This window comes from Saccoglossus kowalevskii, chromosome 11 (assembly GCF_978046115.1).
Source record: "Saccoglossus kowalevskii chromosome 11, keSacKowa6.1, whole genome shotgun sequence".
In the NCBI taxonomy this organism is placed as follows: Eukaryota; Metazoa; Hemichordata; class Enteropneusta; family Harrimaniidae; genus Saccoglossus; species Saccoglossus kowalevskii.
Genome location: NC_140651.1, coordinates 13,188,258 through 13,200,973, shown reverse-complemented (window position 1 = coordinate 13,200,973; position 12,716 = coordinate 13,188,258). Strand labels below are relative to the sequence as shown.

The following is a 12,716-nucleotide window of genomic DNA, read 5'->3' as shown; positions in this document are numbered from 1 at the left end:
AAAACAAGATGGCTGCCAGTCGGCCATTTTGAATTGAATCGCTAAACCACTGCATGTGCATATGTCCCACATAAAGTACTAGACACATGCAAAGAATGAACGGAATCGGTCCAAGGGATTCTGAGATATGACTCCGTACGGACGCACGGAGGGACGGAGGCCAAATTATAAGTCCCAGTTTTCGGACTTTGTCCGAACAGGGACTAATAAAAGATGAGAGCTATCAATAAAGTAAAAGATGATGTCATCAGGGGTCTAAGCCTGATTGTTATCATTCTGATTTCCCTTTTCCTTCTCTTGTGCCATTTTATTTGTGAGCTTTTTTGAGATAACACTGAATGGAATATCTTCTGCAACTTTGCATGCAAGTTGGGGCTAAAGATCTAGTGCATGTCTATCAAAATTTTGATTGGTCACATGGTTTGGCAGCCATATTGGATTTAAGAAAAACTGTTCAATTTCACATTCTTTGAGAGGTCTCTACAGTCTAGCTTCATTGCCTCTAATGTACTATATTTTGTACCAGTTATATTGCAAATAAAAACTTCTCGTATATCACATCACGTAACACGACTTTTTCGAAAAATGGCATTACACATTTAAAATTAATCTACTTTCCAAGCATGCATCATCAACAAAATTTGTAATTTTTACATTGACTGCATAGTGTGGATCTTGGATTAAGGAAAAATTGTAAGGACTCTATCTCGCACACTGGGGTATCAGTGTTGTAACACCATTGACATGAGTTACCAATTGCATTAATTAAACCAATATAGCTCCTCACATGACTTTCTGTTCTATTATTAATTTTCCCAAAAAGGATAATTTTTATCTGAAATTTTTGATAATGCATTTTGTCACAAAAAAATAATATTCAAATTGGTAACATGGTTTGGCCATCATATTAGAATAACCAAATACAACTTTTAATTTTTCAAAATTTATCTGAAGTTTGGAGTAATACTATCTATGTACAAAACAATGTCAATGAAGTTAAGAAAACTTGAAAGTGCTATATTTCTTATTTCTTTCAAAGGGTTTTCAGCCATCATTCAATATCACTAATAAAAACCATGTACATCAGGCAACTTTTTGCACCATAAATAATTTTACCAAAACTGGCATAAAACGCTTGAAAGTTATTTCCCTCAGAACCACCTCAGAACTACATTGATCTGAAATTTTGCTTGTACACAAATAACATGTATGTACCACGCCCATTTGAATTAGCAAATCTTTTTATGACTGGTCACATGGTTTGGCCTCCATCTTGGATTTAAGGAAACCAGAAAGTAGTTTATTTCTCTGAAACAGTGAAAATTGTGTCTGTTATTTTCATAAAAGTTTATCTAGTATATGTTTGTGTAACTTTGTTGACTCAAATTAAACTCTACTGTGCTTTGGTTGATTCTGCTTGTTTACGTGCATTGTCATTCGTCATGAATTATTATTGTTGTTGTTTTTTTTTTCAGATTCATGATACCAGTTCCCAAGTGTTGAAAGGAATTCCTCTTTACCATAGTACAATACAAGACTTTACAAAACATAAAACTAATCAATCATGTCTGGAAAGCTTAAGAAGATGTAATTTACCATTTATATATAATGCATATATACCAGCAGTACAAGACCCTTCCAGTCCTAACTAAGTACTACATTTTTGTACAGTACACAGATATATATGGTAGGATTAAAGGGCCATGGTCGTCTCGTCTTGTGTCCAGTTCGATATGAGTCTCATAGCAACATGTACAACAACGCATGTAAAATATGTTTTTTGTTTACATGAAATTCAAACACGCTCTCTGTGACAACCATCGTCCTTTGAGCTTACCATAAGGGTAGAGTACAATTGAATGGCCATCTCACCATATGTGATTTGTGTTACCCTTGGGTGCCATATTGTTTCCCACCAAAAAAATTTTTTCGGACATTTTGTGTATTTTTCAAATTTTCCTTTCATAGTTTTGGATTAAAACATCATTTTCTATTGGCTATAGGTCTGAATCAAAATCTTGGAACAAATATGAAAAAAAAAAAAAAAATTTGCTGTTTGTGAATGGTGACAACAATTGACTTCGGCACTCAAAGGGTTAAACATAATAATAAAAATGTAGGAATAAGATTGTCAAAATTCTTTTTATTATAGCTCAATAAAGTGTTATTAAAATATTCTCTTGTTCCTCTAGTACTTGGTTCCTGAGGAGAGTAAAAAATAGCATGAATAAACTACCATATCAACATGGTACAACTACCGTATTACTGTTAGAACAAACCTCTAATAAGTGCAGATGTCTCTGCACTTTACAGACCAGTGGAAAAAAGCTCTTAAACCTTTCTCTTTTCATCACAAATTCACAGAAGATTGAGACGAAAAAGCCAAATTGTTTTGAGTAAAAACTAAATCAAAATTAGGGTTTATATCCAGAAATATTGAAGAATATAAGAAAGTCTGCTGGTGAAAAGGATAACGCATCACTGCTGTTTTTTCTCCCCATATATTTTAGCTATCCATGTTTTTAATATATAGCATGATACATGGCTCACAACGACTGACTGATTATTTTTCGCAAATTCAAGTTGATCTTCTCCGGTATGAAAGTCGTAAAGTTGAGAGATGACCTTACAGTCATACTGAATGTGTTTAAAAAACACCCCCCCCCCCAAATACATCTAAGTACTTCGTATCCATGTTTTGTAGCTATCTGGTTGAGCTGCACTCATCATTGTGGTGTACACTGCACTTCTGAAAAGATAAAAAAAAACTTCCAATTATACATCTCTATTATCATTTGTTAAAATGATTTATGCATAAGTTCAAAATCAGCTTGATTGAGATACGAGTCATTGAAACAATAAATTCAATTCTTTTTCGATCTGATTATGAAAAAAAAATGGCCACTCGTCTGCCTTGTTGATACTCTCATAACATGATGTATACTCACTTTCCAAGTACGGGTTTCGCTGAGAACACACTGTTAAACATTGACGTAGAATTGATACCAGACGGACCTAATCCATTCATATATTTAATAGCTGGGTCCCTGTGCAGTTAATGTAAACATGTTTATTACTAAATACGCTATAACCTCTTTAAATGTCGGTTTTGTAAAATAGATTTTCTAGTGAAACAATGAGTTTATTTATGTTAAGTTTATGTGTACTTGCATAAAATGTCACTTATCAGTTGACAACTAAAATCCAGTGATGAGTTTACAGTATAGAGAAGAATTGTGTTAAACCCCATATCGGGTGTGGGATAGAAAATTGAACTACCGGCATAGAGGGCGTTTTTTCCGTACAGCCCTGCGCTAACAATAAGTTTATCCCTCCAAACGCCCTCTATAGTTCTTTTTTCTATCCCATAATCATTTGCAAAAATCCAATATGAGGTTAACACATTTCTTCCCTATTTACTGGGAAAATTTGTATTAGAAACTGCAGCTTCTATGAACATGGTACAATACAGCAGAATGAATGTGGCTTTTATTAGAGCATCTCCACATGAGAAACGGTGAATTTTTGGTTCTCAATATTTCAAAAAGAATGTGTGCGACTTTTAATCTAGAATTGTCACACATTGTTAAGGAGATTAAGGCCTGGAGTGAAGGCATGGTACTTCATTGCTAATGTAGGAATTCTCAGGCAATTCCATAAACCTTGTCACTGATGCAAATACAACTGTTGCGTTTTAAAATTACATTCTTACCTTCTGTCATCACTAGATGGTGGTGGCAGCCAGTGATCGTAATTAGTTTCAACAAGAAACCATCTGAAAACGGCGAAATGAATAAAACATAACTGAAGCTACTTTTATGAAATGACTGAAGATTGTCAAGAAATTATGATTTTTCAACGCAATGGTTTGAATTCGTTTGAAATCTGGCATGGAAAATAAACATCATGTATGTATATATATATATATATTCCATTGTGATTGGACATAAAAAGGGAAATGCCATCAGCATATTTCACCTCTTTTCCGAATTAATAAGAAATAAAGCGATTGCCAACATTTGAATGCAAAGAAAATCATTGAACAGACAATCTAATGAAAAACAAAATTATTGCCCACATTCAGATGCAAAGAAAGTCATTGGAAAACAAAATGATTGCCAACATCAACATGCATTGAAAATCATTGAACAGACAATCTAATGAAAAACAAAATGAATGCCAACATTCAGATGCAAAGAAAGTCATTGGAAAACAAAATGTTTGCCAACATCTGGATGCAATGAAATTCGTTGAATAGACAATCTAATTAAAAATCAAAATGATTTACAACTTTCAGATGCAATGAAAAACATTGACAATTTAAGGGAGAGATGCAGGTTCGTGGGCACTTGGGAGTGAATTTTTTTTTTTTGCTTTTTATTATCCAAACAGTCTTGGCTATAGACTGTTAAAATTTTGTAGAATTGTGAATAGTGGAACATACTCAAAAAACGATTTTAAAATATAGATAACAGGTGCAAACATTCTCTCTTTTGAATGCTTAGCAAGATTTAGCAAGGCTGTACATAAATAATAAAAAAGAAACATGGTGAAAAAAAGAAATGACGTGATCTCCATATTATGCACTATATTTAACTTTTAACAAAACGATAATACTTTTAAATTTGGAACTGTTACAGCCATTTTAATTATGAGCATTAGCAAACTTCTTACTGAGTGAATTGTTATGCAAATTAGCAATTATCTCAGCTTCTTTTTAGTGCACATCCCAGAACTTTAAAAAAAAATAGCTCCTAGACGCTTTGACCATTTGTTTTGAAATTTTCACAAGTGATTGACAATGTGTTTATCTTCAAAACGTTGTCGGGGCATTGTTTTTGGTTGAACAGTGTTACAACAATCGTACAGACAACTAGCCTGGGTGTTAATTTATGCATACATTTGAAGTAGTGAAATTTGAGCTGCTGCCCTGCAAAATTGACAACTGGTAGACAGTTTTCAAGACGGCACTTTCTTCATAATAAAACAGATGTACCCCATAAACCATTTTTGACAGGAAAAATACTAACAAAATTTTAAAATTCATACAATAAGCTTTCCGAAAATATATAGTTTTGTGGACAAGGGAGGTCATCTTGGTTTCCTAATTAACTAATTAAAATACCTGTCAGGTAAACTGCATCTCTACCTTAATGTTTACTACATACACATTTCACAAAATTCCTGCAAAAAGACCACCAAATACTTCATATAATGATTCAAAGCTTTATGAATATCTCACAATGTTATCAATTAAAAAAATAGACCAATTGGCCCATCAGTCAATGATTTTTGCCCCCAAAAAATGACATTTCATTTAGAGTAAAGGGTATGATAGTGTTTAACACTGTTAGTAACATGCATATATTTCTACTGAAAACAGGAGTTGTGCATAAGTAAAATATAATGATGGTTCTTTAGATATTGGTGGAACAGACATCCATAAATACAAATACCAGCATTTTTTACCAAAAATGACAAAAATATTCCATAATACATGCTATGTCAAAATGAAAACAAGGTCTGCATACAAGACCTGAATCTAAAAACGACAATTTTAGGAATTCTCAGCGACGGACTTGTTGTTGCTAGGGGATACAGGGTTCAATGATCACCTTTTATTTTTAGAGTCTAATCTCCAAACATCTTTTGCTGTTAACCTGTCTCTGGTGATGACAGCGCCCTCTCCAGGCTGAACTCCACCAATGATATAATATGCCGGTGCTACAATCTGGGTTTCACTCATCAACTTGACAGCAGATTCAAAAGTGTTCGCTTTCATCATGGCCTTGAGAGAAAAAAATAACTGATAAAACTAATGGCATAATATACATCTACAGTCAAACCTCTTTATAAAGCCTATCATGACCACTTTTAGGCCTACCCAAGGCATAATGAATAAAGACCACCTGTCCTATGTGAAAACCCTATACTGTAAAATCTGTATTAGAAGCCGTGGCTTCTATTAAAATGGTACAATTCCACAGAGGGGTTGCGGCTTCTATTAGAGCATGTGCACATATGAGAAATGATGAATGTTTGCTTCTCAATTGTTCAAAAAGAATGGGTGCGACTTCTATTAGAGATGCGACTTCTATTAGAGATGCGACTTCTATTAGAGATGCGACTTCTATTAGAGATGCGATTTCTATTAGAGATGCGGCTTCTATTAGGGATGCGGCTTCTAATACAGATTTTACGGTAGCAACATTTTTGCTTATTCACCTTTGTTTAAGGATCAAAATAATAATTATCACTCTCTTGAATTCAAACTTATTTAATTCTGCTCAACTCCAATAAATGCGTCTTATTATTTTCTGTACAATGAGTTGAATGTATGAGTATGCAATTCATAAAAAAAATAATCCAACCTTCATAAAAAGACCACCTGTCTATAAAGACCATTTTAATGAAGTCCCTTGGGTTGTTGCTATACACAGGTTTGACTACCTTGGTGGTCGCTATACACAGGTTTGACTGTACCTTGGGTGGTCGCTATACACAGGTTTGACTGTACCTTGGGTGGTTACTATACACAGGTTTGACTGTACCTTGGGTGGTCGCTATACACAGGTTTGACTGTACCTTGGGTGGTCGCTATACACAGGTTTGACTGTACCTTGGGTGGTTACTATACACAGGTTTGATTGTACCTTCGGTGGTCGATATACGCAGGTTTGACTACCTTGAGTGGTCACTATACACAGGTTTGACTGTACTTTGTGTGGTCACCATACACAGGTTTGACTGTACTTTGTGTGGTCACCATACACAGGTTTGACTGTACCTTGGGTGGTCGCTATACACAGGTTTGACTGTACCTTGGGTGGTCACTATACACAGGTTTGATTGTACCTTCGGTGGTCGATATACGCAGGTTTGACTACCTTGAGTGGTCACTATACACAGGTTTGACTGTACTTTGTGTGGTCACCATACACAGGTTTGACTGTACCTTGTGCGGTCACTATACACAGATTCAACTGTACCTTGTGTGGTCACTATACACAGGTTCAACTGTACCTTGTGTGGTCACTATACACAGGTTCAACTGTACCTTGTGTGGTCACTATACACAGATTCAACTGTACCTTGTGTGGTCACTATACACAGGTTCAACTGTACCTTGTGTGGTCACTATACACAGGTTCAACTGTACCTTGTGTGGTCACTATACACAGATTCAACTGTACCTTGTGTGGTCACTATACACAGGTTCAACTGTACCTTGTGTGGTCACTATACACAGATTCAACTGTACCTTGTGTGGTCACTATACACAGGTTCAACTGTACCTTGTGTGGTCACTATACACAGGTTCAACTGTACCTTGGGTGGTTTCTATATGCAGGTTTGACTACCTTGAGTGGTCACTATACACAGGTTTGACTGTACCTTGTGTGGTCACTACACAAATTTGGCTGTACATTGGGTGGTCACCATACACAGCTTTGACTTTAAAATTGGGTGGTTGCTATACACATGTTTGACATTACATTGGGTGGTCGCTGTACACAGGTTTCACTTTACATTGGGTGGTCATTATACACAGATTTGATTGTTCATTGGGTGGCTGAACTTGATATACACGTTTGACGTGTACATTGAGTGGGCACTATACATACGTTTGACTATAAATTGGGTGGTCGCTATACACAGGCTTCACTGTTCAATGTTCAACAGATTTCCATTCAGATGTATACAGGCAGAATCTCTGATCGGTTTTGAATCACACTGATGCACACATTCAACCAGAATTAAAAATGATTCTCAAATCACTTTCATAGTTTTCCAAATGACATTGCAAAACGTTAGATAGTTCCATACTTACATCTCGGGACAGTAAAGTCACTAATGAGGCTTCTCCCATCAGCAATGCATTCACCAACTCTATCAAGTTCTCCCATAATTCACCTTGATCTGCCATTAAAAAAAAAAATTAGAATTATTATTATTATCATCAAATTTATATCATAATGTCAATACAATGATTTTGGGACTACTTTAGATGATGCATCAGAACACACTTTTTAATGCCACCAGACCACTGCGCATTGATATTCTCAATGCAGTGTGATAAGGTTGCTTGGAATGTCAGAATAAAAAAGAAGGTTCACTAGTTTCTTTGAAGTGTTGTGTGTGCCTTAGACAACGCATCACAAACCGATATGACATTACATTTTACAACGGCAGCTGTTAAAATACTGTTATATACTGCATGATGGAAAGTGTTCCTTTTGCACCCCTATCTCTAACTCTACTCGTACCGACCACCGCTCCCCAATTTAGTTGCATATACACCTCCTAAGGACACCTATAGTTATCTAGAGGGTGTAGAAAATTTGGGGGGGGGGGTCAGAGAGAGGGTTAAAGTTAGGGTTAGGAATACAAAACTCTTTTCCTGCGTGATTACTATTTTTTTAACATTTTTTATTCTCATTTTTCACCGATGCATACCATTACACAGCATATAGGTAAAATTATTATCAAATTTGTTTGTTTTACATTTGAATATTTGGATGGACAACTTTTTTCCCGAATAATACTTGGATTGATAAAATGAAAAAACTTCTAAAAAATACAGTTACCTCTCTCGTCAATAGATAGTGTAAATACTTTTGGTTTGATACCAGTGAGAACGCCAACAAAACCAAGAAATGTGGAAGCAGTGAAGACAGTCTGAAAATAAGAAAGCTCAGAGCTAGAAAGGAATATATTGCAACAAGAAATTGTCATTAAATATTCATTGGTAATTGAACTTGGGACACAGCAATATTGTTTCAGAATCCTAATTGATATTTTATTGAAATTTCATGTGCTAATGCTATTATGAGGTTATTACGAGGATACCTTAAAGTATGCACGAAGACAGTACAGCAGGAGTATCGACCGGCGCGCAGCGGAGGTCCTTGCGACGGCGTACTGTCTGAATGCATACTTTGAGGTATCCTCATAATAACCTTATTATTATACATCTTTTCTTTCCAAGGATACATCATGGGAATGCTGAAATCCAAAAAATTTAGAACAGAATCAGCAAACTTCTTTGTGTGGAGTCCGGTCAAACCCTAGTGGCAGCCCTGTTTATATTTACTATTAGAGGACGCTACGCGCATAATCATTCCATATTTGGAATTTGCATTTCCTAATATGATAGGATGGAAATACTCCGAAAATACCACAAAATTACGGCACGATGTAACTTACAGTTACGGTGACAGATGTATAATAAAGATTATTATTCCAATTTGCATGATTCACAAAAATATTCAATTTGAACTTAGATATTTCCTACGACTGGCATACAATCAGACCATCATATATTTCACATAATACTGTAAAATGACTAATTTTCACTGGGTTTAAATTTCAATGATTTAGCATTTCAGGCATATTCAGTGGGTTTTAAATTCATGGTTTTATCATTTAAATAACGTGTTCTAAGATCAATTTCATATACTCACTGGGTTTTAATTTAGCACATTTTCCAGTCAGCGAAATAAGCAATATTAAAACCCAGTGAATAATTAATCCTTTTACAGTAGTGCTAAAACCAAATAGAGCCCTCAGAATGCATCATTTAAAGATTCTGGGAAATTCTCACAAATACAAAATTTCATGATTTGCCCTTATCTGTGTTATTTACTCCAATTTGACGACTAACTCAGGAAATTTAACAAATTGCAACAATACAATGAGTCTCAAAACAATACAATGTTAAATATCTTTTTTTTTTTCAAATAACCTGCATATGCTAAACCGGGAATGAAAAATAAAATGGTTGCCAATTATGAAACAAAAATAATATTGACTGGGAAAACCGTCAACTTTTCCAATCTTGTTTATTTTGGTGATAGAATGTTTAAAGCGGGAGGGTCGTCACCTGTGCATGCGCAGGAATTGAGTCCCAAGCGACGATAACAACACATGCTAAAAACGCAAAAGGCTCATGGGTAGACGCTTGTTAGTAAACAATGGCACGCTATGGCCATCTGACGCATGCGCAGGTGACTCCCCTGCAATCAACTAAAGTGTACAAAATGTTAAAAAAAATGCCAGTAGTTGGTGTGTACTCACTGTTCCGTTTATCTGGGCATCATATGTGAGTGTTAAATTTCTCAGAATTGATGTAAATGTGTAGTCTAAGTTTCTACCGTGCCATATCTGTCCATTGCTATCTTCAGCCACAATACTGGTACAAGACCTAATTAATATCAAATAATTAATGCACATAAAATTAAACATTCAGGCCACAAAGCAAATGCTGAATCTTTATCATACTGTATTTAATTTTTAAGAAGTGTATATGAATATAAATAAAAATTATATTTATTTTGTGCTGATTACTAGAACATGACACACTTCTATCATTTACATAAGGTATGCGCTAATAATATAGCTATCCTATCTGCTATTGGTACATACCCAAGGTACACAGTGCATTTTGTGTCACATACACCCTGGGAAGGATAAGATATGCTGTACAATAAATCTTGTTTCTTATCAGTCAATTTACTTACAAAGTACCGGTACAAGTAGAAATGCTTGAATTAAAATGATAGCCAATCAGAAAAGCTGACACGTTGAAGTAACCAATAAATGGAGGATTCCTATTGGCTACCAAACCCATCCATGTACTTGCAGTGACAATCATTTTCACAGGTGCAAATAATGAAATATCACCCCTAAAAAAAAACTATTGCCATGGAAACCCATTGGGGATAGCAAGAGTCTCCGGTGAAATATAATACTCACGCTGTGATATCATAGAGAAGATTCAATGTTACGATATCTCCAAGTTTGATGCCCATAGCTTTAGCAACGCCAACCATTTCACTGCTGTATGGTTCTGGAATGTACTTATCTATATCGGATGCCAGGAGCTCAACCACTGGGACAAGCATTTCAGGGATTTCTTCCCTAAATGAAATTAAAAGATAAATATTCCAACACCGGGTTTTAACCTTTTTAATACTGCACTTTTTTTTATATTCTTCAATATTTCTGGAAAGGAACCCTAATTTTGGAGCCAACAGACAAAATTTAAGTCAATTTTCAGTTTTCATTAAAAAAAAATTTGCAATCTTCTGAAGAAAAGTGCAGACTATAAACAGGACTATTTTGTGAATTTTTGATGAAAAGAGGGAACTGGTGGTGAAAAGGTTATTTTAACACATTCAGCTATCAGTGAAAATATTAAAAATCTATTTCAGCATCAAACATTATGATTAATATGCAGAGATTATTATGATGCACTGAAATTGAAATAACCAAGCTGTATCCACGGTAACAAGGGTACAAAAATGTATCAATATTTCAGGAGATAAACCGAGTTTTCAAATACAGTTGTGACGTGCTATGACCATGTATAACCTCACTACTGTCCTGATAACTATGTTCATGATGATATCCAAACAAATACTATATTACACTTTCCAATCCAGGGATCAATGAGGCCCCACCCACCACCACCATCACCGCCATACATGACTTTGTCTTTGTACAGTTCAAAAATTGGTCAATAAATTTTTAATCCTATCATCTTCTTCGTTATTAATCATTGATCCTAGGTCTGATTTGTTATCATGATCATGACAAAGGTGGATTATAGAAATTTGAATACAATAAATGCCATCAAACAATTCAGTTCATCCAAGTTAGTACATTTCATCAAACTTTGTGGCAGTGGTATTTCACTGAAATTCCGTTGTCATAGACATCGATCTTGATGCTTATTGATTGGCTGGTTTGATTCAACTGTCATTGAAATTTATAAATATTTACAAAAATGAAAAGAATTGTTTTCATTGCATGAATTATTTTTGTATAGAACAATTATCAATATCGAGCTCTCCAGGTTATTCTACACAGCAATTCTAAGATAACAATAACGTATTATTTCAATAAAAATATAGTTTGAACCATGCACCTGAGGGGGTGATTGCATGTAAAAATTAACAAAAAATTAACACAATAAAAGAATCAGTGCAACCTACTACATTTCTGTCTCAAATTGTCCTGACTAAATAAGTGAACTGACCAATATCTTATCAGAACAGTAGCGAAGTAATACATGTTCATCGCACATGACAACAGTATTTGAAAACTCAGTTTATCTCCTGTAATCTCTTGACCCCCCCCCCCTATATTTATAGTTTCACCCAACCGTGGAAATGCAGATACCTGTCCCACTTGTTGGTAGCCCTGCGTACATGGCTGTGTAGGGGTGATATTTACATTGGGCTTCTTACGCCACCCCATTGTGTATTGGGGCGCAGATAAGGTCCCGATGAATAGGAGCGCCTCCACATTCACAGACCTGTACACAGAGCTACCTTGGTGGATACTGGTCCATACTTGTCAAACCAACGTTATTCCACAAATTCATAAAAAATAATGCTTAAGAAATATAACAAAATATTCTCCATGGCAAGAAAAGCGCTCTTGGGACATCTCACGATAAAATGTGTTCACTTTAACATGGACTTCTACGTACTTCATAACATACGCCAATTCTTCGTGTATTTTTGTTAGATTCCAGTGGCTTACAATATCGTTCCATCTCTTCTCTGGTGCTACATCTAAGTTAAGTATGTACCTTGGTGCCGGCACAGGGCTGTCTGAATGGCAAACTGTAATTATAACGAGTAATACACAAAATGCCCGTGTCCAAAACATGATTAGCGACATTGATGTCCCGGTACCATTTGACCTAC

General features: G+C 35.4%; 2 protein-coding genes across 2 annotated transcripts in view; one reads left to right on the top strand and one right to left on the bottom strand.

Annotated features, from left to right (window-relative positions):
* LOC100367323 (mitochondrial tRNA methylthiotransferase CDK5RAP1) overlaps positions 1–2,175 on the top strand; it is a 21,413-nt gene extending 19,238 nt beyond the window's left edge. Inside the window, exon 11 of the mRNA XM_085505780.1 lies at positions 1,476–2,175. Within this exon, the coding sequence (XP_085361906.1) occupies positions 1,476–1,652 (177 nt within the window). The 3' untranslated portion in view covers positions 1,653–2,175. The remainder of the gene's footprint in view (positions 1–1,475) is intronic.
* Positions 2,124–12,716, bottom strand: LOC102808278 (N-acylethanolamine-hydrolyzing acid amidase-like). Its single transcript, XM_085505781.1, has 9 exons — positions 12,497–12,716; positions 10,756–10,920; positions 10,078–10,204; positions 8,589–8,679; positions 7,832–7,920; positions 5,616–5,788; positions 3,713–3,775; positions 2,949–3,047; positions 2,124–2,749 (listed from the first exon to the last, which is right to left on the bottom strand). The coding sequence occupies exons 1-9, from the start codon at positions 12,688–12,690 to the stop codon at positions 2,677–2,679; spliced, it is 1,074 nt and encodes a 357-aa protein (XP_085361907.1). The 5' UTR covers positions 12,691–12,716; the 3' UTR covers positions 2,124–2,676.

What these genes read in the sequence shown, in the direction of transcription:
- LOC102808278 (XM_085505781.1), bottom strand. Translation starts at nt 12,690, where the DNA reads ATGTCGCTAATCATGTTTTGGACACGGGCATTTTGTGTATTACTCGTT. An exon ending in ATGCCCAGATAAACGGAACA is followed by an intron (nt 8,680 to 10,077) that starts GTGAGTACACAC and finishes TCTTATTTTCAG; the next exon opens with ACTGTCTTCACTGCTTCCAC. An exon ending in ACTATCTATTGACGAGAGAG is followed by an intron (nt 7,921 to 8,588) that starts GTAACTGTATTT and finishes TTTTAATGGCAG; the next exon opens with ATCAAGGTGAATTATGGGAG.